The 27162-nt window shown below is 42.9% G+C and overlaps 1 protein-coding gene across 1 annotated transcript in view; it reads left to right on the top strand.

The window, feature by feature from the left end:
* Nucleotides 1–27162, top strand: part of LOC117457277 (roundabout homolog 1-like) — a 264825-nt gene that overhangs the window by 194663 nt on the left and 43000 nt on the right. The window contains 4 exon segments of the mRNA XM_071205123.1: nt 16818–16975; nt 21380–21500; nt 23124–23262; nt 23441–23568. Of these exon segments, the coding sequence (XP_071061224.1) occupies nt 16818–16975; nt 21380–21500; nt 23124–23262; nt 23441–23568 (546 nt within the window).

The raw sequence follows: 27162 nt of genomic DNA, 5'->3' as shown, positions 1-27162 counted from the left end.
CCCTTCAGGCCACAGGTCAGAGGGCTACTGGCTGGAGCTATCAACTCTACTCTGCTTCCTAGAGCACACACACACACACACACACACACACACACACACACACACACACACACACACACACACACACACAAACACGAGTGGTCAAGCTCAAATCAGCACATTGATCGCCCTCTCTCTCATGCTCAGGCCTGGACTGGAGTGGGGAGTTGTCCATTTGGCTTTAATTGTGTTGTTATATGCATTAGCCCAGGGCTCACTGTGGGCCTGTACGCAGCGTGGGTGGATGAGAAGCATGCATGAAGCAGTGACAGAGGGCTTTAGTGGACAGATGAGAAGGTGGAGGGCCTCTTTAGCCTGGGCAATGCTTTTCTGTGTCACGTGGAGTGGCCATGGATTGCTCTTACTACACCATTCAAGTTGATCATTGCCAGTCCTTACTACAGCCATTCTAAACAATGGATTTTGGAAGTGGCGGTGACGCATTTAAATCATGTCATTTGGAGCACATTAGTGACATATGCCACAGTGTTTTTGCAGCAGTGCACACAGTGTCCTGATTACACTCATGTGGAATTATTAATACAGTATTTGTTGCGCAAATGTGAGGGTCTAAATGAAATGGAGAACCAGAGCATGTGGCCTAGTTGGTGAATTGATGTCACGCTTCATCTATTCCTAGAAGTTATTTCATTTTCTTTCTCATTACTGGAGTTATTACAGAAAGAAAGGGGAAAAGGCTTTGGATCAGGAAATTATGTCTTCACGGATTGTATTATCCTCTGTGGCTGCCCCTGTTTCTTGTATTGGACTGGCACATCAGCCGTCATGTTATCACATACACCACATTAAAGAGAGGAGAAGGAGAAGGAGAGGACAACTCAGGTGAAACAACTTACACAGAATGATATCCTCATGTATAACTTGAAACAGTGATCCAACATCTGGTCCAGTAATTGCTTCCACCATATGAGGCAGCTCACAGTGAAAACTTGGAAACTCAAATGTTTGATAAACACATAAAATGCACATTTCCTCAGTGACCTAAATTACTACCCAAAATGTGTAACTGGAAGTTGGCCAACTAAACATTCAATGGTTCCAGTTTAGAGTTCAAGCTGGTGCCTAGGCTTTGTCGAAATATAACTCAATGTGCTCTTTGCAGGTAAGTGCCAAAACAACTTTAATTGTAAGAACAATCCTGTTCAACATATACATCAGTACTCAAGCATGAACAATTTGTATAGACCGAGTACAAATCCAAACTTGGATGCAGATCTTACATTTTGAGCTGACATTTGTATCAGCCATTTTGCTACACAACAACACAGTATGTATTACCACTGAAAACATGCACGAGCCACTCAAAATAGATACTGTAGTTCCCAACCATAGGCCTTGCACATATGCATTGTGCTCATCTATAACAACCTAATGAATATGACTTTATTTTAAGTAAATATCTTTCTATCACTATAGTATATAGTGATGCAATATGGAAACAAAGTTAATTTGACACATTCCTATGATAAAAATCATTAATAAATCATATTTATTTAATATAAATAATATAGAATAATGCTATATTAACTTTTAAACCAAGATCCCATGGATAATGATGCAACTGAATGTATCATCCAATGTGACTGTAATTATGTTAATTGTTTACATGTTGACTCTTTACTGTGGGCTTTACTTCATATCCCAAAAACATTGATTAGTAATAAACATAATAAATAGGGACACATAATCATATTTGTGTGAAAAGGTCAATGCTATACAGGGATATACATATATAATGCCAGGGTACACAGGGTATGTGTAAACTGAATGAAATAATACAAGGCTTGCTTGTAAAGTCTTTAAAACGTTACCAATATGGCTGTTTTTTTTATTATAGAAAACATGTATGACTAGAAAGCAGGATGTACAGTTACATGTATGTAGGCTATGTATTAGAAGTGGCGTGATGGACAACCCAACAAAGATCATTAATCATCACAATTCATAGACATACTGTAAGGCCTTGTCTGTCACCAGGGGAGATACATACTGTGTGTGGTTCATTCCTTCACTGGCCCACTTCAGGACCACCTTTCGGCAAGCAAACTAGGCCATGGTGATTTACAGTAACAGAGTTATTATTCTGCGACTGTATGCTGATGGTGTGTAGTTAAGGAGGGATCCTAGAAAAGATGGTGACAGATGGGTCAGACACCGTTATTGTAAGGACAACACTGTCAACATTTCAGCCACATGATGAGAGAGCTGACACTGGAACAGCGTCTGGCATGCTAGTGATGTCTCTGTTTACTACTCACTTGACTTTGTTGTAGCCCTGTCAAGAGGCGAGGTGTCCGCTTCAGCAACAGCCAATCACAGTGTTACACTCCCTTGTTTTCAAGACTCTTTTTTCTTCTTCTCCAAAATCTTCCCTCAACAGTGTGACTCCTCCCACAGAGCGACAATAAGAGGTAGTGGGAAGACGCAATGAGACAAACAATGATATAAAGAGAATAACAGAGCAGCAGTCAGAAAGAAACGAGGCAGAGATAACTATGAGACCGGGATGGAAGCAGGAGGAGAGAAAGATGTTGCCATCAAGTCGCCTCGAATAATTCATACTGTAGGTTTTCCATCATCGAAAGAGCAACTGCTCTTCATGACGTTATATTTCACAGCTGGTTTATGCAAATAAGGCCTTTTATTCGAATTACCAACACCCCAGAGTGAAGATAGTGATATAAGATGTGACTATGATACTCTGGAGTTGAATGTATTGTTCTCTCTGTGTGGTGTGTTCCCTCCCCAAACGTACTGTAGCTCCTGGGTCATCTTCCATGATACATCTCTCCCTCTCTGTGTATATTCATTGTCTCTGTTGTAATACCTGACGAGAGTGCATGTGGCCCCTTCAGACTTTGTTTTGCTTTGTGTACATATGAGCACCTTTTGTGATGTGGAAGGGCTGGTCAACCAAACACTTGAACGTCCTTAAAAGCTGTGGGCGTCTCATCTCCAAGCCTTCTCTCATCACAAAGGCTTCATGCTGAAACCGCAGAGTGATGCGTGATAAAAGAGGGGGCCTGAGGTATTGAGCTCACATCCATCGCCACTTCAAAAACCAGCAGAATCCTTAGGAGCCACTGCTATTGTCTGCTGTGCAGGTGTGCTGCCTTCCAAAGGCTCTGGAGGCCTCGGAAAGCCACATAGCTCCACAGCGAGGGCTTGCTCAGATGCTATCTCTCCCAGATACAGACAACATGCAGGGGACTCAGACAATGGATGGCATGTGGACTTTGGTACTGCGGGGGGGAACGTGTAATCAGCACTAAACGTTACTGGCAAGTCCAATTGGCTGCAGGGGCATGTCATGTTGGGTTTTTAGTAAAGAAATGTGCAGTGCTTAGTTAGTTTTCCATTCAGACATAATGTAATCAGTGTGCCACATTCCAAAAAGAAGCCATTCATGTCAAATGGAAACTTGAAAAGCCTGTCAAACGTGTCTGGCCATCTGTGTTATCGCCTGCACAGCTTCACAATATATTTGCCTTTAAAGACGTTCACTGGGTCAGACTATGGGATATGTCCGGCCCCTGTGTTCTATTGAACGAGTCGGGGAACATTTTATTGATGTCACCCATATGGCCTGTGCTCCCAGCCACATCCCACCCGCATGACGTGAACGGCTCTGTTTTATTTTGCTCTTCTCCACAACAAACTGAACACCCTCATCTGCTGATCCAGAGGGCAACAAGCCCCATCACATCCTCTCCCTGATTTGCTTTTCCCCCTTTGTTGAGCACAATGTAGCCATTTAGCTGCATGCACTCTTATCGTGACTTTGCTGGCATATTTGGCCCTGGCAGAAAGTAAACATGGATTTATTTGATGATTTCCTCATAGGGGAGGCAGTGGCAGCATGTTGTGGTAAATCGTCTCCCCATGTGAGGCACGTGAGGAATGTCTTATCTCAGGAGAGCTGAGAACGGAGGGAGAATGTATCTGTTCACTGAGTCCCGACCTCTGTTGTTCAATGTGTTGAAGAGATACCGAGGGAACAGATGACGGTTGTGTGGACTCTCTGCTAGGGGACAGTTTGTTTGCTGGCATGCAGAAGTGTGTTTCATGTTTGCTTTCACGGTTGCTTGTTATACGTCTGGCTCTGCTGCTCCATGAGCGTATAGTCAGTTGGGTCAGCAGGTGCTAATCAGATGTACATCTGACCACGCAACTCGACCGCTCCTAACACATTGCTGTGTGTGTACACACAGCCGCTGATCTCAAGCACACACTGAACCAGTCACTCCCTCAAACCTGTGTGTCAAACCTGGAGGCTAACACACACTGTATCACACCTATGCTCTCATTAGGTGATATTTCACTTATCATTTGATGTGTTTTTCTACAAAACATTACAAACTGTCCTTCACATAAGCTGCTTTTTGTATTTTTCACCACTCATTGCCTCATTTGTACAGCAAGTCAGCGCTTTAACAGACCAGACCTTGAAAGTATCCCCCTTTGGCAGAACAACACAAATATCTGTCCCCTCTCCAAACCCTGAATCCTCTTCTGTATTTCCGCCCTGCGTTCCATTATCCTCAAAATCCCCCAGCCAGTTCTTTCTCCTCCATTTCTTAAATGTTCCCTCTCCCCCTTGTTTCTTGCCCCTCCTCTGCTCCAGATGGGCTCCTCTTTTCCTTTCAGAGTAATCTGTCTACGATGCACGGGGGCTTTTGGCTGACCACATGCCTTTGGATGTTAGGAATGGCATCCATGTTGAGCAGGATTTTTTATGAAGGGGTGAACTAGAGGTTGCTCCTTCCGGTGGTTGTCCCTGTAGACCTGCTCAGCAATACAGTACAGAACAAGTTTGATACATAAGATGTAATGGTCAGCATTTAAAGCTTCTAAAGCTTCTAAATTGTTTGTCTTTGCATTGACATTTTAAAAAGGCCTTCCGGCAAAACAAAAACATATCATTCCTACTTACAGCAGAGAAACAAACATTTTATAATAAAATAATAAGTCCAACCAGGAAGATAAATTGCCGCTTATTAAAAGACAATTGAAACATGCCAATGGCTGATTTTTCATAACTTCCTTATATTGTACATTTCGACTCCACCTCGAGCGATAGAATTACTAACAAAGAACTGCTAACAGAGCACTTATATACTAATAAAGGACTGGCTTATCTACAGCCAGTTGAGTAGCACTTGAAATGTTTGGCTCTATGAAACCTGATGTACTTATATGATTCTGTTTTCTTCAAGGTTGTGTCTTCCTGGTCGAATGTACTTATTGTGAGTCGCTTTGGATGAAAGCGTCAGCTAAATGCAATGTAATGTAATGTAATGTACATTTGATAGCTTTCATACTATACTTGCAAAGGCCTGTCTTCTTCCCGAGGGGATTAACTGCCAGAGGAAGCATCTTCAATGTGATTAGCTGTTCATATATACATTTTTCAGATGTCTATGTTTTGAAGACATTATAACCATCTGTATTAAATAGAGAACCATGGGATTGAAAATACATGAGACCATATTTTAATATTCCCTTTTTAATGTAAGCCAGCAAAGCCAGCAGTTGTCCATCACCTCTTAACAATGTTCTAAATGTCTCTATCATTATTACAACATCACAACATTGCATGTAAAAATGATTTGAACAGATGTGATGTGTTTGGACTTAAGCAATGGATGAAAAACCAAAAGCATTTTCGTTTTGATTAAACAATGGGTACGATGGACTTTCGATTGAGTCTCCAAGTCGAGGCTAAAGCAGAAGTCAGGAAACTATAGTAAAGAAACATATCCACCTTTACATGTCTCTATCCGTCTGGCTACCTCAGGAGGTAAAGATGTCTTCTCAGAGTAAAGTTTGTGCGGTAGCCTTACATTTCCACTGCCACTCTGGTTAGCTTTGTTCCCTTGGGAGAGAGATCATAAATCAGCTCACCAGGATGTTCCAGTAGCAAAGCATACCATAAAACAAAGGTACAAAATTGAAGGGATCTTTCTTTTGTCTGTGCCTCATCTAATGAAAATCTTAAAATGGAATATCCAGGGCTTAACATCAGTCTTGAAACCTTACACAGTGTCAATTTCACAGGGATCAGGGTAATTTCTGGCGCACTTACAAACCTTTCCCCTTGGCATCAGCCATGCTCGATATTGCATGTAAAGGAACTTGACAAATGTAGTGAAAAGCTATAGCACTAAAGCGTTTGGCAATGATCACGTGGGCGTACACACTCACATGGGGAGCAAGTGCTAAAGATGAAATGTCAGCTCTCTATTTCTTTCTGGCACAGTAACTCCGCCAGCATTCCCCTCGCTCCTTCCTTTCGATATCTCTTCCCACTGTAACAGATCCCCTCTCCGATAGGGATACGGCCATCTTTTCATCTTCTCAGGGTCCATCTGGGAGAGTTTACAGTCCATGTGGAAGCCATTGATATGGGGACGGCAACTGATCAGACAAAGATGTGCCCTTCTGGTGCTGCAGCACATGTTTTCCAGCACCCTTATTTGCTTTGTCTCACCCATTTTATAATTCCTGCGCCCTGATTTTCTGAAGGACCCCCCACCTCTACACTTTTACTTAAACCCTACAACCATTTTCCTCCTTCGTCCCTCTATCCCCGTCTCCCCCGTGCCTGGTAAAGTGATTGGAGAGGGATCAGCATGGTGGGAATGAAAGTGGCCATGACGAAAGGCTGAGGGATCTGCTGTAACATTACATTGGATCCCCTTGTGTTTTTTCCTTCCCCAGTTTCCTCTGTGCCTGCCGGTTTCCCTTCACACAGCTACTATCAAATTACTCTTTCCCAGTCATCTCTGCAACAGCCGCTGATGTAATCCTAGTTTATGATCCTGTCCCGACTAAGACACACTGTTCTCCAAAATAATCGCTTAACTCCCCTGTTTCCTAAACCGCTATCGAATTAGACTCCTATTAGAAACTAAGTACATTACGCTAAGATTTCCAGTCTACCAATTTAGGATAAATGTACAGGTTCCAACTGTTCTGCTTTGAATGGGTTTGTTTGACATGTGTTACAGAGAGAATATCCGCGCGCCGCATGTCCACCGGATCTCATTAAGTATGCATCGATAAGATGTAAGCCAAACAGACTGGCAGGATAGGCAGTAGAACTAAAACATAAGCAACACACCTTCCTGCACAATTGCCAAGTTCTCTGTCTACAATAACCGCTGGAATGTCCTGCTGAGTTGAGGCAACAGAAGCTGTTTCATATTTGTGATTGCCATTATTTATGACGTAAAAATAAGCCAGAGCCGCAGTCATTTGAAATGTCTCATCTGTTGCTCCTCACCAGGATATGATTCCCCCTTCCCTGGTCCTGTTTGCACAGCACCACTAGTAGAGAACAACACTGTGTCAGTCTCTGCTGTTTGTAGATAATATATCTTTGTTTTGGGAAGATGGGTAGGAGACTTGAGAGCGTCCTGTAATCTGGTCTTTAGATCTCAGGCTAATAAAGAGGTGGAAATACCTGCAAATGGCACTCTGCAGGAACGCGTGCTGTGTTTCTGGATGTGATGTCTCTGATGGTGTGAGTTAGCTAGCTGACAGGCTCCTCTTACAGTTCTCCACCCCTCCTGGGATCATGAGCTATCCACCCTCTGCGAATGAGCCCACATCATCGCGTGTCACATCAAATTAGGAGCGTTTGTGATGACTGTGCCGCCCTGACTGATGGTAACTCATTTATCCGTTCATGTATCAACCCTCTCTGTTCCTCAGTCTCTCTGCCTTTCACACACACGCTACACAGATTAACACACATATAAAAACAGACAGATTATAGTCTAAAGGAAAACCAAGTTGCCTCTCTCTGTGCAGTCACGTTCAAGAGTCCCGTGGCTGGTCCTGCTCCTACACAGCCTCTTTGTCACTGTAGAGCGGAGGAGGGGTCAGACATGGAGGAGGTCCAGGGGGAGGGCTGCTTGGGCTCCAGGGGCCTGGAATGTTAATTGGGAAGATTGTTTTAATAAGGCCCTCATCTTTGCAGATGCTGGGAGAGGGTTAGCTGCTGGGGCCACACAGGCGGGAGGCCAGCTCACAGGGAGATATTGTCAGCAAACATAACCGACACAATGTGAACTGAGCTGTGTAAAACACGTAGCAGGATTAGGGCACGAGCGGATAATGATATTTCATGGCGTGTTTATGCTTGCTTTTCTGGAGGTAAAGGGATGTGTTGTCTGAGCATTCTGTAGTGACAAATGTGCAATCTGCATATTCTCACCAGTTCTGTGTTGTATGCAATCCTATTACACTGTGAAGACTCAGACTAGCACAGTCTAGTACATCTGAACGCAGACAGCAGAGAGAACAACAGTGAGGAAAATAAGTGGGCAAGTTCTGAGGCAAATAAAACGGGAAAGAGTTTAAAAAGGGTCAGCTTACCAAAACGACATCAAACCTATGTTTTCACTCAACTGAAGCAGTATTTATCCAGGCAGATAGCTGGTTGTATGTCCAGGTTTTGAGATATCAATCCCTGGGATGTCTGCCTCGACCACAACACAACGAAAAGCTCACAGAGTTGAACAATTACATTTAGCTAATTGAAATGCAACCTCTTTGTCCAGGATCAAATTACTCTGGATAATCCACAGAACAAACTGCCAGCTGTTTTTATAGGAATCATTTCTTTAGTAGAAAGTGATTCCCATGAGAATGCTTCTTACTCTGAGTTGTGTCCATCTTAGAGTTGAAATAACATACACATGTTAGGCTGAGAGACAGTTGCAACCAACATGCAGACAAATTAGAAGAAGAACTAGAAATACTTTTGCATCTTTTTGGTAGGCTTTTTTGAATGTTATAGTTATTTCTTATCATTGGGAGTTTATTCATATACTAGCTGCAAATACACTGAGAATAGTGATTTGTCTCATGTCTTATAGACAGGATGGCACAACCATATTTCACTCTGCGTGTATTGTATGAATATGTTTATTCCCCTTGGCACGGTTTACAAAGGGCAGATAACAGAGCCCACTGGCCTCGGTCTATGTTGTGTGTGAGAGGAAAAAAGAGGCAGAGAATGAGAGAGCATTCTCTACAGGTGTGTGTGTGTGTGTGTGTGTGTGTGTGTGTGTGTGTGTGTGTGTGTGTGTGTGTGTGTGTGTGTGTGTGTGTGTGTGTGTGTGTGTGTGTGTGTGTGTGTGTGTGTGTGTGTGTGTGTGTGTGTGTGTGTGTGTGTGTGTGTGTGTGTGTGTGTGTGTGTGTGTGTGTGTGTGTGTGTGTGTGTGTGTGTGTGTGTGTGTGTGTGTGTGTACACTATAGTGTTACATCTGCTCTTTTGTATCTCTTTGCAAAGAGCTTCAGGCTCAAGACTGTGTTGTTCAGTGAATGGTGATAGACAAGGTTCTCATGTCCTCCTCGTCCCCAGGGAGTAAGGAGTGCTGTATACAAGACTCACATCACTGAAGACAGGCCTGACTGATACGGCTGTGTAACTAAAAGAAGAGTCCAGCCGAACATGGCTTGCTAAAGGACTCATCATAAGAGCTTCTAATGCTATGCTGACTGCTGCGGTGCTGCTATCGCTGAGTCGTCTTTTGTTACACGCGTTTTGCAAATAAAGGAAATTCTCCACTCGGAAAAAAGGGTTGGTTTACCTAATTCATCCAGCTTTATCTCCCTCATTATTATTTTACTGCGTTGTGAAACTGGATGGAAATAGAATGTAATCCATTGGCATCAGCTCTATGCTGTGTAAAGGGAATATTTTAATTTAACTTGGCCAGTCTCGAATGAGAAAACGATACATGTCTTCAGTTACCAAGAAACTTGATTCTGTTTTTCCACAACAGGTAACACACTTGCCTTGAAATCACTTTCATATGCAGACAGTAGTCTGACTGATCTGTCACAAGCTGACAAATCCACAAATGGCTTTGTTTTTATCATTACATTTGAATGTGATAATCCCATACAGATGTGTATTACACACGTTGCATTGTGGCAGCAAGGCTTTTATGGGATTAGTATTTTTGTTCCTTTTTAGAACATTGTTGTATAGCAAGGGAGTCGTTTCTCAAGCTGCGTTTTTTCATCCGACATTCCTGCCTATGCATTCCCAGCTCTCGAAACACTTTTTATTTAAGTCCAACTCCTGCTCACCCAGCACTCAAATCACACAGATACTGTTTATTGTATAACTGAGGTGCCAAGTCACTCACTCACTCAGTCACTCACATAAACCCGCCTCCCGCTGCCGCGTTCGCCAAACGCCATCTCTTTCTCCAAGCCTGACGAGAAGACTGATGACCGTTTAAACAAACACAGCCACTCAATGGCCTCTCTGTCTGTGCGGCGGTGGGGCAAGGTTTCCTTTATGTGTGAGCGCGCGTGTGTGTGTGTGTGTGTGTGTGTGTGTGTGTGTGTGTGTGTGTGTGTGTGTGTGTGTGTGTGTGTGTGTGTGTGTGTGTGTGTGTGTGTGTGTGTGTGTGTGTGTGTGTGTGTGTGTGTGTGTGTGTGTGTGTGTGTGTGTGTGTGTGTGTGTGTGTGTGTGTGTGTGTGTGTGTGTGTGTGTGTTTCTTCGTGTACAGATATAATTGCTGTTGGATACGTATGTGCATGAGGTCTACATGTGTTTTGAAGTGTGTAATGTGAAGGATGAAGCACTGAGATGTACCCTCTGCGTTGTGCTGCCTCATTCGGCTGCAGGGAGTGCAGATGTGCTCTGCTGTGCTGCGAAAGTCTCCAAAAAGCCATCTGCCCTTGGTGCTAATGCCAGGTATAGACTGTAATCACCTGGCACAGTAAAGAGTAAATGCCTACACCCCCCTCCCCTTACCCCTGTTTCAATCCACACACAAGCGCCTGACTCATTTCCCTACACAGCGTAGTTTACATTTGTTTTTGTATATCGCTACAGTAAGTAGCACATGTGCTGTTCACTCTCTGTGGATGCTGATCAAAACACAGTGTCAACGGATCTGCAACGGTCGAGATATCTTCAAAGGATTTTAGAAAACATTTCGTTTTTCCCTTTGATCAAATGTCCATACCAAAGCAAGTCAGACATGTTGAGAGAACATGTTAACAGGCAAAGCAGTGTCCGTATTAAGGACTCTTAAGAGTTTATTGTTCCGGCCCTGAGTGTTTATAAGAGTTAATAAGGGCATCCTGTCTCCATTCAGTGACATCACTTGTGAATCTGGAGGATGACCTCATGGCATCCGGGGTGTGCAGGTGCAGACCCTAAAGGCCAGTTGGGTAACAGTCTGTCTGATGTTGTTGACATATTTACGGTGTCCACAAGGCTTCTTGCAGTCAACGAAGCACTTATGACTCTACAGATGTGACCTCATATTGAATGTCACGGGTGTAGCCAGGTGCTATGGTTTTCTCCGTGATTTACATGTGTATTGTATACATGTAAATATAACAACACATTGCGCAGTGTGAAGCTTGTGATATTATTTACAACTTCCTTCAGTGTCAGTTGTATCTCTGTATTTGCATATAGCTGTGAAGTTTATATCTTTGATCATCTACCTCAGACAGTATTATGCTGCATGGTAGGATCAAGTGTCTGCAGGTCAGGAAAGAGGGCATGAGCTCAGAGCCAAGGAACGAGAGCCATATAGAGAAAGAGAGGGGAGTCTGCCATGTCCAATCTCATCTCCCTGGTGGTGGGGTCAGGGGGGAACTGGGGAATGAGAAGGAGGAGGAGGAGGAGGAGGAGGGAGGAGAAGGCAGTGATAAACCTAGGTACAGTAGAAGACCTATTATATCTTCACACCCACCAGAAAAACTACAGATGTATACAGTTCAAACTCACACACACTGTACACACGCCCCTGGCAAATGATCCACCTGCAACAGCCTTTTGCAATAGAGTGGCAAGGGTTAAAACGGCATGGCTTTGAGCCTTTCTTTCATGTAAGCCGCTCAGTGTGTGTGAGCTGACAGCGAGGTAAGATAGGGGGTCAAATAGCTAAGAGGGGTGAGATAAATTCAGATACAAAGTGAGAGTTGTAGGGGGAGAGAATGAGAGAGGTGTTCGTCCCACAGGACAGAGCTGGAGGCAAGGTGTAGGCATAGCATCAATATGGAAGAACTGAGCTGAATAAGGTATATTTTTGCTTATGGCATAAACAACACTCGTAAAGGATACATGTATGTATGTATGTCGTATGAAATGCATTGGAGGGTTGCAAAGCCAATGTAAGGCTTAGTTTAATACTCATAGATGTGTCAGCTAGTGAGAATTTATGATGTTTATCTTGTGATGTGAAATAGCATTCCACTTTTCCCTTTTCTAATTGTTCATTTATATTTTGCTGTTATTCAGACAGTCTTCTAAAAAATAGTACATTAATGGAAAAGTAAGAGCTGAGGCATTCAGCAGTTACTAATTCTGACTATTAGGCGATTTGATATTTGACTTACTGTTTGTTATAACATCCCTTCTGGATGTTATCAGGTTCTATTTGATGATGTTTGACTCTCAAAAGCCTAATATTGTGTCAGCTTGTGAAGCAAATGGAGTAAATTAAACAGTTTAAAAGAAGCAGATCTACTTTCAGGAGACCGGGAAGAGAGACAAACGGGTAGAGAGATGGATTATCTTTCATTATTTTCTTTATTTCTCTTACCTTACCTTCTTACATGCTGCTTCCCTTAAGGGGCAAGCCATGTCCATTCTGTTCCAAGAAAAAATCTGAAGCCAAAGGCGAGACCCACGCTGTGATCTTTCTGTTTGCAGGATTGACTCCGGGTGCCTTCTGATAAATCTTTAATTCCCTGGTGGGTCTGTTTTTGTATCCTCCCAAAGATTTGGGGGAAGCTTGTTGTACTCGGTTTAATTTCCTCAGAAGAAAGCTCATCTGATCTTCCCACCCAGACTTGTGTGTGGCATTAAATCTTCATTTTCATTAATGTTGGAGGGGCAGATCGGGAATCTCATTTTAATTTGACATTTAAACATCTGTTTTCAATTTCCTCAGGAAAATAGTGTGTGTGTGCTTATCTGCCTATGTGTGAGTGTGTGGGTGGACAGCGGGGGTGAAGAACCTGGGAGCTTTCAAAGCACAGAGCAGCCATCTCAGCTGACCTTTAAAGGAGGGTTTGGATGTAAGAAATGATGGCAGCTAATTGCTTTAGCCTCAGCAAAGAACCAATTTGCTACTGTGGTTCTGGCGAGCGATTTATCACACACAGTGGAGTGTGGTTGTACTGGACTTGGCAGGGCCCAACACATGTTTGTCAGTGCAAACTAAACCTCTGCTTTGATAGATATGGTTGTGTTATGCACAGCCAGCCATGTGTCTTGCAGCGAGGCATGTCAGCCAGATGAGATAGGATGTGTTTTGTTCTTGGACTACTGAAAAGAGGATATGCAATGCAGAATGTATCCCTTTACCTTGACAAAGCGTATTGATATCTGTCCAAGTCCGGATATTCAATCTTTTTCATCCTATCCTCAGCATATTTGAGCAAATCCAGGATGGACAAAGAGGCGTCTTCATGCTGGGACCTGTGACTCTGGCCCATTTCCACATATTAAGCCACAAACGGAAAATCTCTCTGTACACACACAAACACACGCGCACACACACATTGAGTTTGGCCTCCCTGTTAATAGCGCAGGACATATTATCTGCTGGGGGACAGCTGCAGGCTCACCAGAGAGACAGAATGGTAGAGTAGGCTCATTATCCCAAACACAGACACAGACCACACTACACACACACACACACTTTCAGGACAGCAGACATTGTGAGAGACTCTTTATCCCCTTTTTTTCCACCAAATTCTGGGTCCTTGAACAGAATCAGCTAGGGAGGCAGGCGAGTGGGGCCTTATGCAGTATGTATACAGGAAGGAGGGATGCTGGATGCCTTATTTAAACCAGGGGGGCCAGAGGCAGCCGCTTCTACCACAGCTCCGGATCTCACAGGGCTTCTGGCGGAAGAGTTAGGGCTTTGTACCCCATCCAGATCTGTGTCCGTCTGTCTCTCCTACAGACTGTCTGGCTGCCTCTGTCTCTCTCTTGCTCATGTTGCCTTTATCCCAGAGGATTTTTGTTTTCAACTACGCAGATGTTCGTGGCTGTCTGCTGTGCTACACTCAGCTGTGTTTATAACAAAGAGGTGTTGGTGTGGAGGAGGATTGAGGGCAGCGAGGTGAGGGGAGCTAGTGCTGCTAAGGAGGGGTGGAGGTCACAGCGCTGTGGGTGTAAACACTGGATGATGCCAGCTATCCCCCGGGCCTCCAACCAGTCAATACAGCATCGTTTTGTCCTCTTTTCCTCCCCACACACATCCCTTTTTATTTTCCAGAGGGACAGATGCAACTGCATGTTAGCTGTGAGAGTTCCGGGGAAACCAGCATGGGAGGTAGAGACCAACTGAGAGGAGACCATGTGCACTTAATGTCACCGTTAAAGTTACTCAACCTGCTCAACCAAGCGTTTAATACAAGCTTTAGTGAGGCACTACAATCATGAATTCTCTCATGTGCTCTTTAACTTTTTTAGTTGAAACACTCTTGATCAACAGGATATTGCTCAAACATTCGGAATCAGTATCTGTATACTTTTAAGACAAAATAAGAAAAATAGATGTTTTGCCCACTAACAACATGTGCATAAGTATAATATGAGTATTATATTGACTCCCTTTGATATTCAAGACCAACTTTTGCCTGGATACAGAGTGTTTCAATTGACCACTCCAACAGTGGAGACTGTTTAATCAAATGGAGCTGGTGCTCTAATGGATCGGATGTTTAGTGTTTACATTTGCATTCCTGGATGACTGTATCTGCTTTTAACCAAATGAGCTCACTCGCATCACAGCTGCACCGCTGAGTTTGAGATCAGAGTCAGCGTAGAACATGTACACATGATCGTCAGTCATGTGTTTACAGCACACTGCATGTATATGTAAATATATTCCTTCAACAGACAAACAGACAATAAAATCTGTTCCGATGCTAGATCATTTAGGGATGGTAATGTCACAGCTGCACGTCGGAAGGTGTGGGTGGGAGTATTCAGCAAAAGAGCTATTACAACCCATCTGACTCCAAAAGCAGGCTCCTGTTGAAGTGGACTGTTACTCCACGTTACAAGAAGCAGAGAGCAGTATCTTGGCTCAGCAATGTCCAATTAAGTGCTTAAAGGGTTTAGTGAGGAATGTGTTGGCTGTCGGTAGGTGAGGGGGTCCTGTGTTGAGCCTGACTTTGATCTGTGACTGAGGTGACTTCAGAGCAAGCTGAGGAGCGTGAGACAATAGAAAGGTTTTATCCCTTAAACACAGACACAAGCATACATTTACTTTCCATACATACAAAGGGATAACCAAGATAGCTGACCTTGCATACTTTGTGTGTGGCCTGGATTTCAGCTTGAAATTTACAAGCAATATTTTCATTGGTTTTTATATGCTTGTGCAGTAAAGCTGTGGAAGTGATTACTGGCACGCTGTCTGCAGAAAGTATCTGGTGGCTTCTTCTCTCTCTCTCTCCAGTTTAGCTATAACAGAGTAGATATGGAGTCTAAAGATGTGCTGTTTCTTTTCCCCTTAGAAAACAGGCATGCATTGATCTGTTTGGTTGCAACTACTCCCAGTTGGTAATGATGCTGAAGTAATATTCTGAAGAGGCAGGCAGACAAGACTAATGATTTTAGATAAAACCGGTTTTGTAGTTTTGCATTTACCCCCAATTGAATACCAGAATTGCTCAGTACATCTCTTTAAAATCTCCACCTTCTTTTCAGTTTCATATTTGTACCAATAAATTAGACCTAAGAAGGTGTGGATCTCATATGATGGATAATGAAAATCCATGGCCGTGTCATCTTTCTTCGAGCATTTCTCCAGGGAAAATCAATGCAAATAAGAATCATATTATAGCAAAGACCTTAGCAAGGCAGCACTGTTTGATTGGATCTAATGCAGATTTGTATCTATGTGAATATAGCATATGAGCACAAGGGATGTACATATGGACTGTCAGGGAGAGATGAAGAAGTGATGATGGAGAGGCCATCATCATCGTGTGCTAAAGTGTGTGTGCATGTGTCCGTGTCCGTGTGTGTGTGTGTGTGTGTGTGTGTGTGTGTGTGTGTGTGTGTGTGTGTGTGTGTGTGTGTGTGTGTGTGTGTGTGTGTGTGTGTGTGTGTGTGTGTGTGTGTGTGTGTGTGTGTGTGTGTGTGTGTGTGGTGTGTGTGTGTGTGTGTGTGTGTGTGTGTGTGTGTGTGTGTGTGTGTGTGTGTGTGTGTGTGTGTGTGTGTGTGTGTGTGTGTGTGTGTGTGTGTGTGTGTGTGTGTGTGTGTGTGTGCGTGCGTGCATGATTACATGAAGGTCGTTGTGGCTCAGTAAACAAAGAGGAAGGTCATTGCTATTAGAGATGTTGATGGGCACAAATATGTGTTCATCATGCTGTTGTAAAGCTTATCGTCAGACAGGTTGGAGAGACAACAGGCCATTAAATACAACTGTATACGTTGTTATGAACAGTAGCCTATACATATGTGTTATACATACTAGTCTAAGTCCATTTTATATCCTGTGAACACATGTTGGCTTGATTGTTACTGTTTTCAATGGTGCATTAAATCAATATGTTTGCTTAGCATTTATTGTCTGTGCGGAACTCTGTGTGGAAATGGGCTGCTGTTTCACAAGCTGCCATGGGCTTTATTAATGTTGCAACAGCTTAAAGTGTAATTTAAACATCTATATTCTTTATTTACTGTGTTTTCCCTAAAGGAGTATTGACTTTCTGTTAAAGGTTTCATTTCTGTTTTCTTGCAGTTTTACGTGATGACTTCAGACAAAACCCTGCAGATGTGATCGTGGCGGCAGGAGAGCCGGCGGTCCTGGAGTGTCAACCTCCCCGTGGACATCCTGAACCCACCATATCGTGGAAAAAAGATGCAGTAAACATTGACGACCGAGATGAGAGAATCACTGTAAGAATCTTTTTTTGGTCAAGTTTAGTGACTTTGTTATTGCTCACACGTAGGTTATCCTATGAATGCCTGAATACTGCTTTGTATATAAGGATGGTGTGTTTAAATGCATGCGATAGAATGACCCAGTGATGCAGGTCAAGTCATTACCGCCACTTCGGTGTTTGCTGAAAGATTGATTTGTTTGCCTCATTATTCACATATAGCAATTACTGAACCCAAGCATCCTATTTCGGTGACAACAACCTTTAATGACCGAGGTAGATAGAATCTGTTTCGCTCCCTCAGTCAGCAGCCGTGCATTGATCGGGGATGGCCTGCTGATGAAATCAACTAGGGGAAGTGTTGTACTCAGCAGCAGCGCCTGCAGAAATCCAAACAACTCTTTACATTTGATGTGCAACCAAACCACCAATTATTCGGCTTTAATTAACACAACAGCACAGCCGGCACTGCAGCACCAATCAGCTCTACATGCTTGCTAGCCTATGGTCTGAAATAATACCTGCTCAAAATGTCTACAAAAAAAAACCCAACTTGGGACCATTGTTGTTTTTGTTGAAGAGACTTAGTTGCATCTGTTAATGCTGTTTGGATGTATGCTTGAGCGAATCACAGTAACAGCTCTGACTCACCACTCCAACACAAGCAGGTGTTGAGGAGTTGAGCTGAGTGTCTGATTCCCATTTTCCTGAAAACCCCAGTTCTGGCTCCACATCCTGCCGTTCTTTAGTCCTCAAATAGTTTGGTCCCCAGATGCTGACAATGGCTGACTTTACAGTACAGTGAGATAATGAATACAAGGTACTAATAAAGATGTTCCACTCTGTATGCCTGGCATGCAGTGCTGAAAGCCAGCCTGGCCTGGTTGTGCTCAATACATTTTCATTACTGGGTAAGTTGATTCAGTGATTTATCGCTGTTGGCCGTCTTCATCGGAGCACTGTAAATGATCGAACACAGTTTTGCTCATTGAGGGCCAGTTGAGGTTGCGTGAATTGAGCACTGAAAGCACATTTTACTCGTAAACAGTGTGAGTATTCTTCCTCTCTGTTTCTCTCTAAGCTGCACAGGCAGGAGATTAAGAGTCCAAGTCTTGCCACTGAGCAACATAATTGAAAGAAACAAGCGTATAATCTAGTTTAACGAGAATCAAATCATATTTGTCCCCGAGTTAAGTGAGTAGTTACTGATAAGCACGAAATCTCTGCCACACAGTAACCTCTTATGGCCTTTCTATATTCTGTTTGTCCCTTTTCTACACATTTGGAGGATCATACATGTATTATGTATTTATTGTATTTACGCAACCTAGCTGTGCCCACTGTTACACTTTAGCTTATTGCATCCTTTTTTTACACTCTGTAAAATAAAATATAATCATCTCTTTATTGTTCATTTAACTAATGACAAACTAGCTCATGCTGTTAGTGTGAGAGGTATGTTGGGGACAAAGCAGCTCTGGTTTTACTTATATTACTCATGTCGTGTGACGCATGGTTCTTGCGCACATAGCCTTTCCCATAATTATATTTTAGTCCCACTGAATACAACACATGTTCACACTATTTATTTAGTTTATAAATCATTTCTGCAACAACATCCATCCTACCCCACGCATGGTGGAAGTAAGGACTTACTCTCTGTAATGTTTATGTGATTCTGTGCACTGATGGGTGGAATCCTCAGAGTACATGTTGTTAATGCGGCTGCTGTGAGAAAGGCTAAATGACTCAAAGTTGTGTCCTTGTCTGCAACACTGTTGGGTCTTTTGTGGAAATGAAAAAGGCTCTGATGGATTTAAATGAGCTACTTGGACCAGCTGGAGTTACTCACTGTAAACTTCCTGTCAAGCACAAACCTCACAAACTGAGTGTTCCCAAACAACCACTTTTAAAGTAGTGCGAGAGGTCATACATGATAATCTAAGTATGTGTAATCAACTATGGTGACAGATGGGAGTCAGGACTGTCTCCTGTGTTAAAAGCTGTATTAGAAGTAGAGAATCATGATGGGACCAGTTAGTCTACAGTTAGTTATATTTCATTTGTTGTGAGTGACTTGAGGTCTGTAGAGAGCAAGCAGAGGGGGGGGGGATCTTTATAATGTGATGAACAGCTGAGCTCGTCCAAGGGCCCCCCCTCATCCAGCCTACATTGTTGTGTTTGGTTCAGTTCATTCCTCCAACCGTGCAGCATGCTGGAACGTGCAGTTTCCTTGGTGATCAGAGCGAGCTCCCAAACCGTTTACTCTTTGAACTGTACTTTACTGGGATTGGTCAACTTGGCTTTGGTGGCTACAGTGGAAAGAGAGACTCAACTTCAGAATACACTTTTCTGTTTTTCTATCTATTTTGGTCAGCTGTGTGTAAACATCAATGACATGCTGTATGCCATCTCACATGACTGCATGTGGGGTGGTTATGAAGAGTTTCCCACTGAGCCATAAAGAGTGAGGTATCAGCCTGTAATGCTGCCGTGCCACGAGCTGCAGCTGGCTGCATTCCTCTCAACTTTGTCACACAGGTCTTGCAGGAACTATGAATAAAGGATAAATAAACATATACAGGAATAATGCCAGTATCTAAACCTCGACCATTGTCTGCTTAGGGCAATTCGACATCACAAAACAACCAACATGCAGCACATTGTCCTCTCTCTTTGTGCAATAGTTGTGGTTAATTATCAGCCTGGAAAATTGGACCGTTGTGTGATTACCAACAGAATGCATGCTGAATAGAGGCTTTTTTTCATTATCAGCATTGCCAAAACACATGAGACAAAGGGCAACAGAATAGAGCCATCTCCCGTAATGCAGGATAATGCTCAGATTGTTGGGGCTTTTAGCAGCCTGTGTGCTTTGCTGTGTTGGATATGCATTTGCAGAAAAAGAGGGCCGCTGCTGCATTCATTTACTTGCTCTCAGAGTCCCTGCTGCTCTGGCACTTCAAATATGCCTGTGGAGAATGAAAAACTGCCACACAGAGGTAGGAGTATGGATAGAGTGGACGGGGCCTTAAGTGGATCCTCATGTTAAAGCCCTGTGGACCCAACGGTACACCCCCCTCTTTCTCTGCTGTATGGTCTGCCCTGACCTTGGGCCCTTGTGAGTGTCACAGTGTTTTAGCTGCTATGCCTTTCCTCAAACAAACAGTAACATAATGATACTTCAAACCCTTCCAGCACCACGGGGTGCCCTAAATAAGCCAACCTTCCACAGCCTCTTCAAGTCCCTATGCCCTCCTGCTTTACCATGAATATTAAACAGGGAGTAGGGCTGAGGAATGCCTCAGAAGCTGAAAAATATATCCGGTTGCAAAGTTGTCCTTCAAGTATCTTAGACTCAGCCTGGTGACTTTATGAAAGCTAAAACATATACACACAAGTGTGTCTGTCATATGCAAGTGATAATGTGGAATACAGTGGTGTAGATTTCCTGGGGGCATCATGGATCACAAGTGAACACACATGTAAGAAGGGCTTGTGTTTAACATAGTAGTCACGCATTTGCAATATTGTGTGTCAAGCTCTCTGTCAGAGGTACTCTAATGAGGGTATCGATTACATGCTTGCAGGTGGTGGTCCCGGGTCTCGCGCGCTGATATGTGCATTTAAAACCTAAATCCCCCATCAAGGCAAAGAGATCATTGGTGCACCATGCTATTGTCTGTCTCTGCACTGACTGGCATGGTTGTGAGCTGAGAGAAGGGCTGGGGGGGCTGTGCTGGGGCTGTCTTTCTGACTGCCTGAGAACAAAGCACCTCCTCTGGCCTGTAATCAAAGCCCTGGGAAATAACAGACATGACATTCACCTGGACAAACACACATGCAGCGCTGGGTGTGTGCGCTGTTCATGTTTGCTTGAATGTATGTGTACTTGCTCTCACTTGCAGTTGTATGCACACACGGGGAAAACATCAAGAAGAATATTCTTTAAAACGTTCCGCAACATATTGGACATATGTGTCCTGAAGCTCTTTGAGGCAACTGGAAAAGTGCTCACAGTCCTGCAGAGCCTCAGGTGTTTCCTCAGGGATCCGCATTTGTGTTGGATTGGAAAAGTGGCCGACTGATAGAGATTTAGACTCCAAGTGGTCGCTGAGTGCAACAATAAAAAAATGGGCTAGGGAGAAAGATCAGTTTGTTCCAAATGCTCAAAAGTCCAATAGTTCAGCACCAAGCCATTACAGTTTGTGAGTACATTTCATATTGGTGTTGTAATCATCTTTTGGTAAGTAAGTGCTCACAGACATTCTTTAATGCAATAAGGCAAGGCAAGTTTATTTATATAGCATGTTTGAGCTGTGCTGTTTAATTTGTTCTGGCCCACTGTGTCTCTCAGACTTTCATTTTGCTGTTTTCCTCTCAATGATAAGCCTCTCTCCTCTTACTTTATTCCCTTTAGATACGCGGAGGGAAGCTGATGATCACAAATGCTCGGAAGAGCGATGCTGGGAAATATGTGTGCGTTGGCACAAACATGGTCGGAGAACGTGAAAGTGAAATAGCCGAACTCACAGTACTTGGTAATAAATCTTCTTTTAGAATATCTTAATCTGTTGTCCACATACAAGCAAATCAAATCAAATCAACTTTTATTATAGCTCATTTATAAACGATTTTTGGTCGAGCCAAAGTGCTGTACATATAATAAAAATAGCCTACAGTAGAGACACTTTACAGCAAATACAACAGCACAGATTGTTCAGAATATCAGTATGAGAAAAACGACACCCTCTGTCCTTAGACCCTCTGTCCTTAGACCCTCACTTTGTACAAGGAAAAACTTCCAGAGAAAACCCCACAGTTTAAGGGGAACATGGGAGAAACCTCAGGGAGAGCAACAGAGGAGGGATCCCTCTCCCAGGACAGACACACATGTCATGCACATACACACTCTTGCACACACATTCACACACTTGTTTGTCTGCAGTGAGAAACAGCATCCAGATGTTACATTTCCATTGTCTATCTCCCAGGGAACTAAATGGTGTCACTGACCTTTATCAGATAGAGTGTGAGCTGACCTCCAATCTCACACTTAACTATGAATCCCATGCTGGCCCCAGCAGTGTGTCTCCTATGACCAGCTGCACCCTATTTCATCATGAATGACCTCCTGTGTCCCAGCAGAGAGCATGTCCAGACTCCTGATTGTATCACCAGTTGTGTTACTCCCTAGTCCTCTTCTCGGCAGAAAGAGCAAGAACAGAGCCCATTTTGTAAATAAAATAATCATACTGAAATAATACTGTCAGGGCTTAAGCAAGGCCAGCTTTGAGTTTTTGAGTTTGTCCCTTTGCATGAGAATACTATGGTTAATCATAAACCAACCTGGTTAAAGTCTGATGGACATTGTACATTTTAAACTGTCATTAACCGTACATTGTTTATTACCTTGTTATATCTGTATAAAAACTCAATTAGTAAAATTAAATACTAGATTATTTCAAATTATTACATCATTTTCATTACAGGACACCTCCCAGGACCTAAAACTCAAACTTCAAAATGGCTTAATTTAATTGAACATCTAATTTTTCTCTTGGCTCTGAAGCCAAACGTTTTGTTCATGAGTTATTGATCCGTGAAATCCGAGTCTGCCAATATCGTTCTAACTTTAGGCCTACTCAACTACGTTTCAAACCGTGCATTTTCAGCAGCCGAATCAAGTGCCTTTTGCTAAGGATGACACTGTGCTTAACTGCAAGGGATTGCAGAATATCATTATAATTCATACCCAAATGAAAATAAAATGAAATCAAATCAAAATGATCCATGCTTCGCGATAATAGCTGTAGCCTACGGTACAGAGTTTAGCTAGTGTTGTCACCTTTATATATACAGTCTATGGTTGTCACTCAGTCATCAGTTTCTATAGACTATCTGGATTTAGTTATTGCGTAATAATTATTGTGTTCCCACGAATTACTAATGCGTGGGAACATAATAACTAATTTGTGGCAATGCATTATTAAGTATTAATATTTTTCTCACCAATGTCACCAGGGGGGCTCCGTAGAAGCCTAACTATAAATAAAAAAACTAAGAATTGCATAAAATATAGCTGGTATAATAAGTACAAATATATTTCATGTAAAACTGTTCTTTGCTTTTTTTAAACACATTTTTTGCTGCAATCTATGCAGAACGTCCCAGCTTTGTCCGTCGCCCAGGCAGCCAGGTGATGTTAGTAGACCAAAGTGTGGAGTTCAGGTGTGAGGCTCGTGGCGACCCAGTTCCCACCGTGCGCTGGAGGAAAGACGATGGTGACCTGCCCAAAGGAAGGTATGACTCATCAACTGCTCCCCTTTCATCACAAAATACCATCCTCCCTGTCTTTGTTAGATCTAAATACATATTTGTTCAGTGTCATCAGATGACGCATGATGCATTAAGGCTGCTTTAATACACAGTTTTAGTTTATATGTCAACATTTGATACATGGATATTCGTTTTAATCCAGATATGAGATTCGTGAAGACCACACCCTGAAGATCCGTCGTCTGACTTCAGCCGATGTAGGCTCCTACACCTGCGTGGTCGAGAACATGGTGGGCAAGGCGGAGGCATCGGCCTCGCTCACCGTCCACGGTAAGAGAAAATACTGTGACCACCATCACCCTGTTCAGTATTTTCATTTACAGCCCCTTGGACAGCTATTCCTGGTGCATTTCTCTTTTGGGTAACCGTGAAGCCTGATTCAATTGCAATTTAGCCCAGCCACATTGCAATGATAGTCTGCAGCTTTACTACTATAGGGGCATCACTTTCACCTATTCTCTCTCAATTAGCTGATTGATTTCTAATAAAAAAGAAACGCAAAAATCCATAATAGCTGTATAGTTGTGCACATGGGAGCTCAACAGCAATCGATTTAATTTGCCCTATACAAGTGGCATTTCTCCGGAGGCCTGTCTTCCGTCATGTTTTAAGACATACAGTACTATTTGTGAACCTATGGAATATCTGTGCGTTTCCTGTGGCCCTCTCCATTGGACTTCTTATTAACACAGTTGGAATATAAAGCAGCCGGTCGGTCACAGAGTGTGAACATTCAGAAAGAAACCATTCAGATGAACTGGGGGCTGGGATCACCCCTAAACCCTCCTGAGAATCAAAGGAACATAGGGGGCCATTTAACGGCAAACTAATGGGAATATAGGGAGTCGGGTGAGGGAAGAAAGGAGGAGAGCAGGGGTAGGTTGAATGTATGGGAGATAGGGACAGTGAGTGTGTGGGTCTTGGTGGCAGCTCGCCACTGATGCAGAACAGGTTGGGAAATGGGGCTGGGGGCGATTGTGGTGAAGAGTATAGAGGGGGAGAGAGGTTTCTGCGGTGAGGTCAGTCATATTAATGTCACTCCTAACAGTTAACACAGCAGAGATATAAAGAGACAGGGCAATTTTATTCCTGTGCCAACCCCCAACCACAAAGACAGATACTTCATCTTCACATGGCTACCCTTTGCAATTATTTCTTCATTTTCTCCACAAGACAGCAATCTTTAGATTGGTTTGAAGAGCAAGATTAGGCACACCTGCCAATACATCCATCAATATATCTATCCCTCTTATTGCCTTTTTTCACTTCCTCTCCCTGATGAAAGCTTAGTTAATGAAAGGGAACAGCCTCGATGCACAATTCAATAAGCTGTTCTTTTAGCTTTGTACCATATTTGAAAGGCTACAACCTCCCTTGTCCTTATAGGAAATGAAATGTCTTGACCTCAGGCCTATGCAGAAGCAAGGCACTGGCCTTCTTTCCACTCGTTATGCCTTTCAACCCCCATGTTATAAGAAATAGATAGACATGAAAACAAGAGTAAAATCACCTAAATCAATTAAACGTTGGTAAACAAGGGCCTCTGCTATAGATTTAGGAAACAAAAATGCCAATGCTTTCTTAGGGCGTAAGTACAGGTTAGAGGCACAAGATGAATAATATGAATTCTTATTATACTCTTATATTGGATGGACAGCTGCACTTCCAAGATTTCAAAGTTCCTAGAACCATCTTTTCTTCAGATCGCTGAGTTGATCCAGACCAGGACATGAGGAGGCCGGGAGGCCGGGAGGCTGTGGGCACTGAGTAGTCCAGATAATTAAAGACAAGCAGGCCACAGTCCCACGCCCGGAAATGAAATGTTTCTAATTACAGATGCGGGCACAGAAAAGGAAAGAAAGGCCCGGTAATTGTAGTTCTTCAGAAGCCAAAGCAGTGAAATGATGTATAGGTAGTAAGATGCCGCTGTAGTGAAGACAACAGTGATGTGGCAGCAAGAGTTTAGTTTGTGATTTTAGTGGTCAATGCATAAAGAGTCAAATAATGGCAAGATTGCTGAGTCCCTGCATAGTAGTCAATAATATACGATCTATGGAATTGGTAGAACACCACAAAATGGGTAATCCAATATTCAAGGCAAAGTGTAAAAATAATGTAATAATTTTGTAACTTTTTACTGCTAAATGTGCAGTAACTTGTTAAAACCAATGGAATTACAATCACATTTTTATTCTAAAGAGAAACTGGTTAGATATAGAATTCCTTCCCTGTAGTTTCATTATTCAATCTGCTTATCATTGCAATATGGTGTATGTAGTGTATAATATATTTGCAATGCACACCTCACCATTTTGGAGTAATTCTAAGCAAATCCCTTTAATGAGCTGCACGTTTGTGAGAAGAATCCAGCTCTGTGTGGACGGAGGGGGATTTTCACACCTTCCATGGTCAGATTGTCAGTGGACAATGTGGACATTGTGGAAGTGGTGCCCTGGGCTATTTGTCTTTCAACGTGCTCTGCTCTTGTAACTAACTTAATCAGTGAATTATTGTCTTACACACATTTGCCAGTCTACTACACCTCCTTTGGACTTATAAATATGTCGAGTAAAATAGTTCATTGATTGATGGAAGAAACGCATAATTGGCTAAGTCACCAGTGGTATTTATAGTTTCATCGTAAAATCATTCATCTAAGCCACATGAGAAAGTAGCAGTGTGAGGGACTGTTCAGCTGTTAAGTCTGCTTAGTTTGTGCATACACTGGGGAGTGTGTGTTTTGAAAGACTTAAGAATCAGGCAAAGGCATTTTGTTCTGGTTCTGGTGTGGTTAGATAATGTTTATAGAATATTTTGTTCATTAGACTTCAACAGCGGACTTCCACCATAGGAATGTAAATACATTGTTTTAGACTGCAAGCCTATTGGACAGTGTTCAGAAAATCAACGTGTTATTTTTCCTCAGCTGGTTAAGTTTGCTATAAGCAGTGATTTATGTGTAGGAAGGTCTTGAATGGAAGGGTAGTCCCCAGAGCAGCGTTGCTAATAACCCATGTAAAGGGTCTGGAAGGAGACTTGGAACTGGTGCCAAAACAGAGCGAGGGGGAGGAACTTTCCTGTCAGCCAACTGCATGCTGTTACAGTGATGATAAATACCAAAACCTGGTTGGTTGCAACATATATAACTGATGCTTTGTATTGGTCTACTGTATCTCTGTTTCCCTACATTTGATTAAACCCAACTGTTGAGTAGACTTTCATTGTGTATTTGTACAAATGACCAGAGAAGGACGGGCATTTCCAGCATGCTACGGAATGATTAATATTAATCATGCATGCTTTCCTACTCGTGTTGATTTCAGCCACACTGAACAGCAGCACGGCTCAATTTAATCTCACTGCTGTGGCCTTTGTTTCATAGCATGCCTCCTATTGGGCTGGAGGTCATCATGCTCAGTGTGTTTTTCCTCAGTCGCTCTGAACAGCTTTTTGATAGAGACTCCCTTCTGCCCTGTAAGCTAGCGGAACAGTCCACAGAAAGTAGCCAGGTCAGATTTAAGACTCACCCTTGCCTCCAGGTCCACAGCTGTGATCACAGCAGCATGGGAGAGGTAGGGATACCTAATTAAAGGCTTAGACACACATGAATGGATGTGTATAGGTGTTGTAGAGGGGCTTGTGTGTTTGTGGGTGTGTATGTTCTCATGATTGTCGCACACAGATAGCAGTGAGCGTCTTTTTCTGGAAGCGCTTGATGCTAGTCTTATCTGCATTCTAAAGGCCAGCATGGGGCGGAGGGAAGGGGTGGTCATTACTCTGACAGACAGCGTTTATGTTTCCGTGGGAGCTGTTGAAGCAGACAGATTAGATAAAGTGAGTGATTGGCCAGGGGAGATTTATGGC

Source organism: Pseudochaenichthys georgianus, chromosome 13 (assembly GCF_902827115.2).
Source record: "Pseudochaenichthys georgianus chromosome 13, fPseGeo1.2, whole genome shotgun sequence".
Lineage (NCBI taxonomy): Eukaryota > Metazoa > Chordata > Actinopteri > Perciformes > Channichthyidae > Pseudochaenichthys > Pseudochaenichthys georgianus.
The sequence above is the reverse complement of the archived record's forward strand: the minus strand, read 5'-3'. Positions and strand labels throughout refer to the sequence as shown.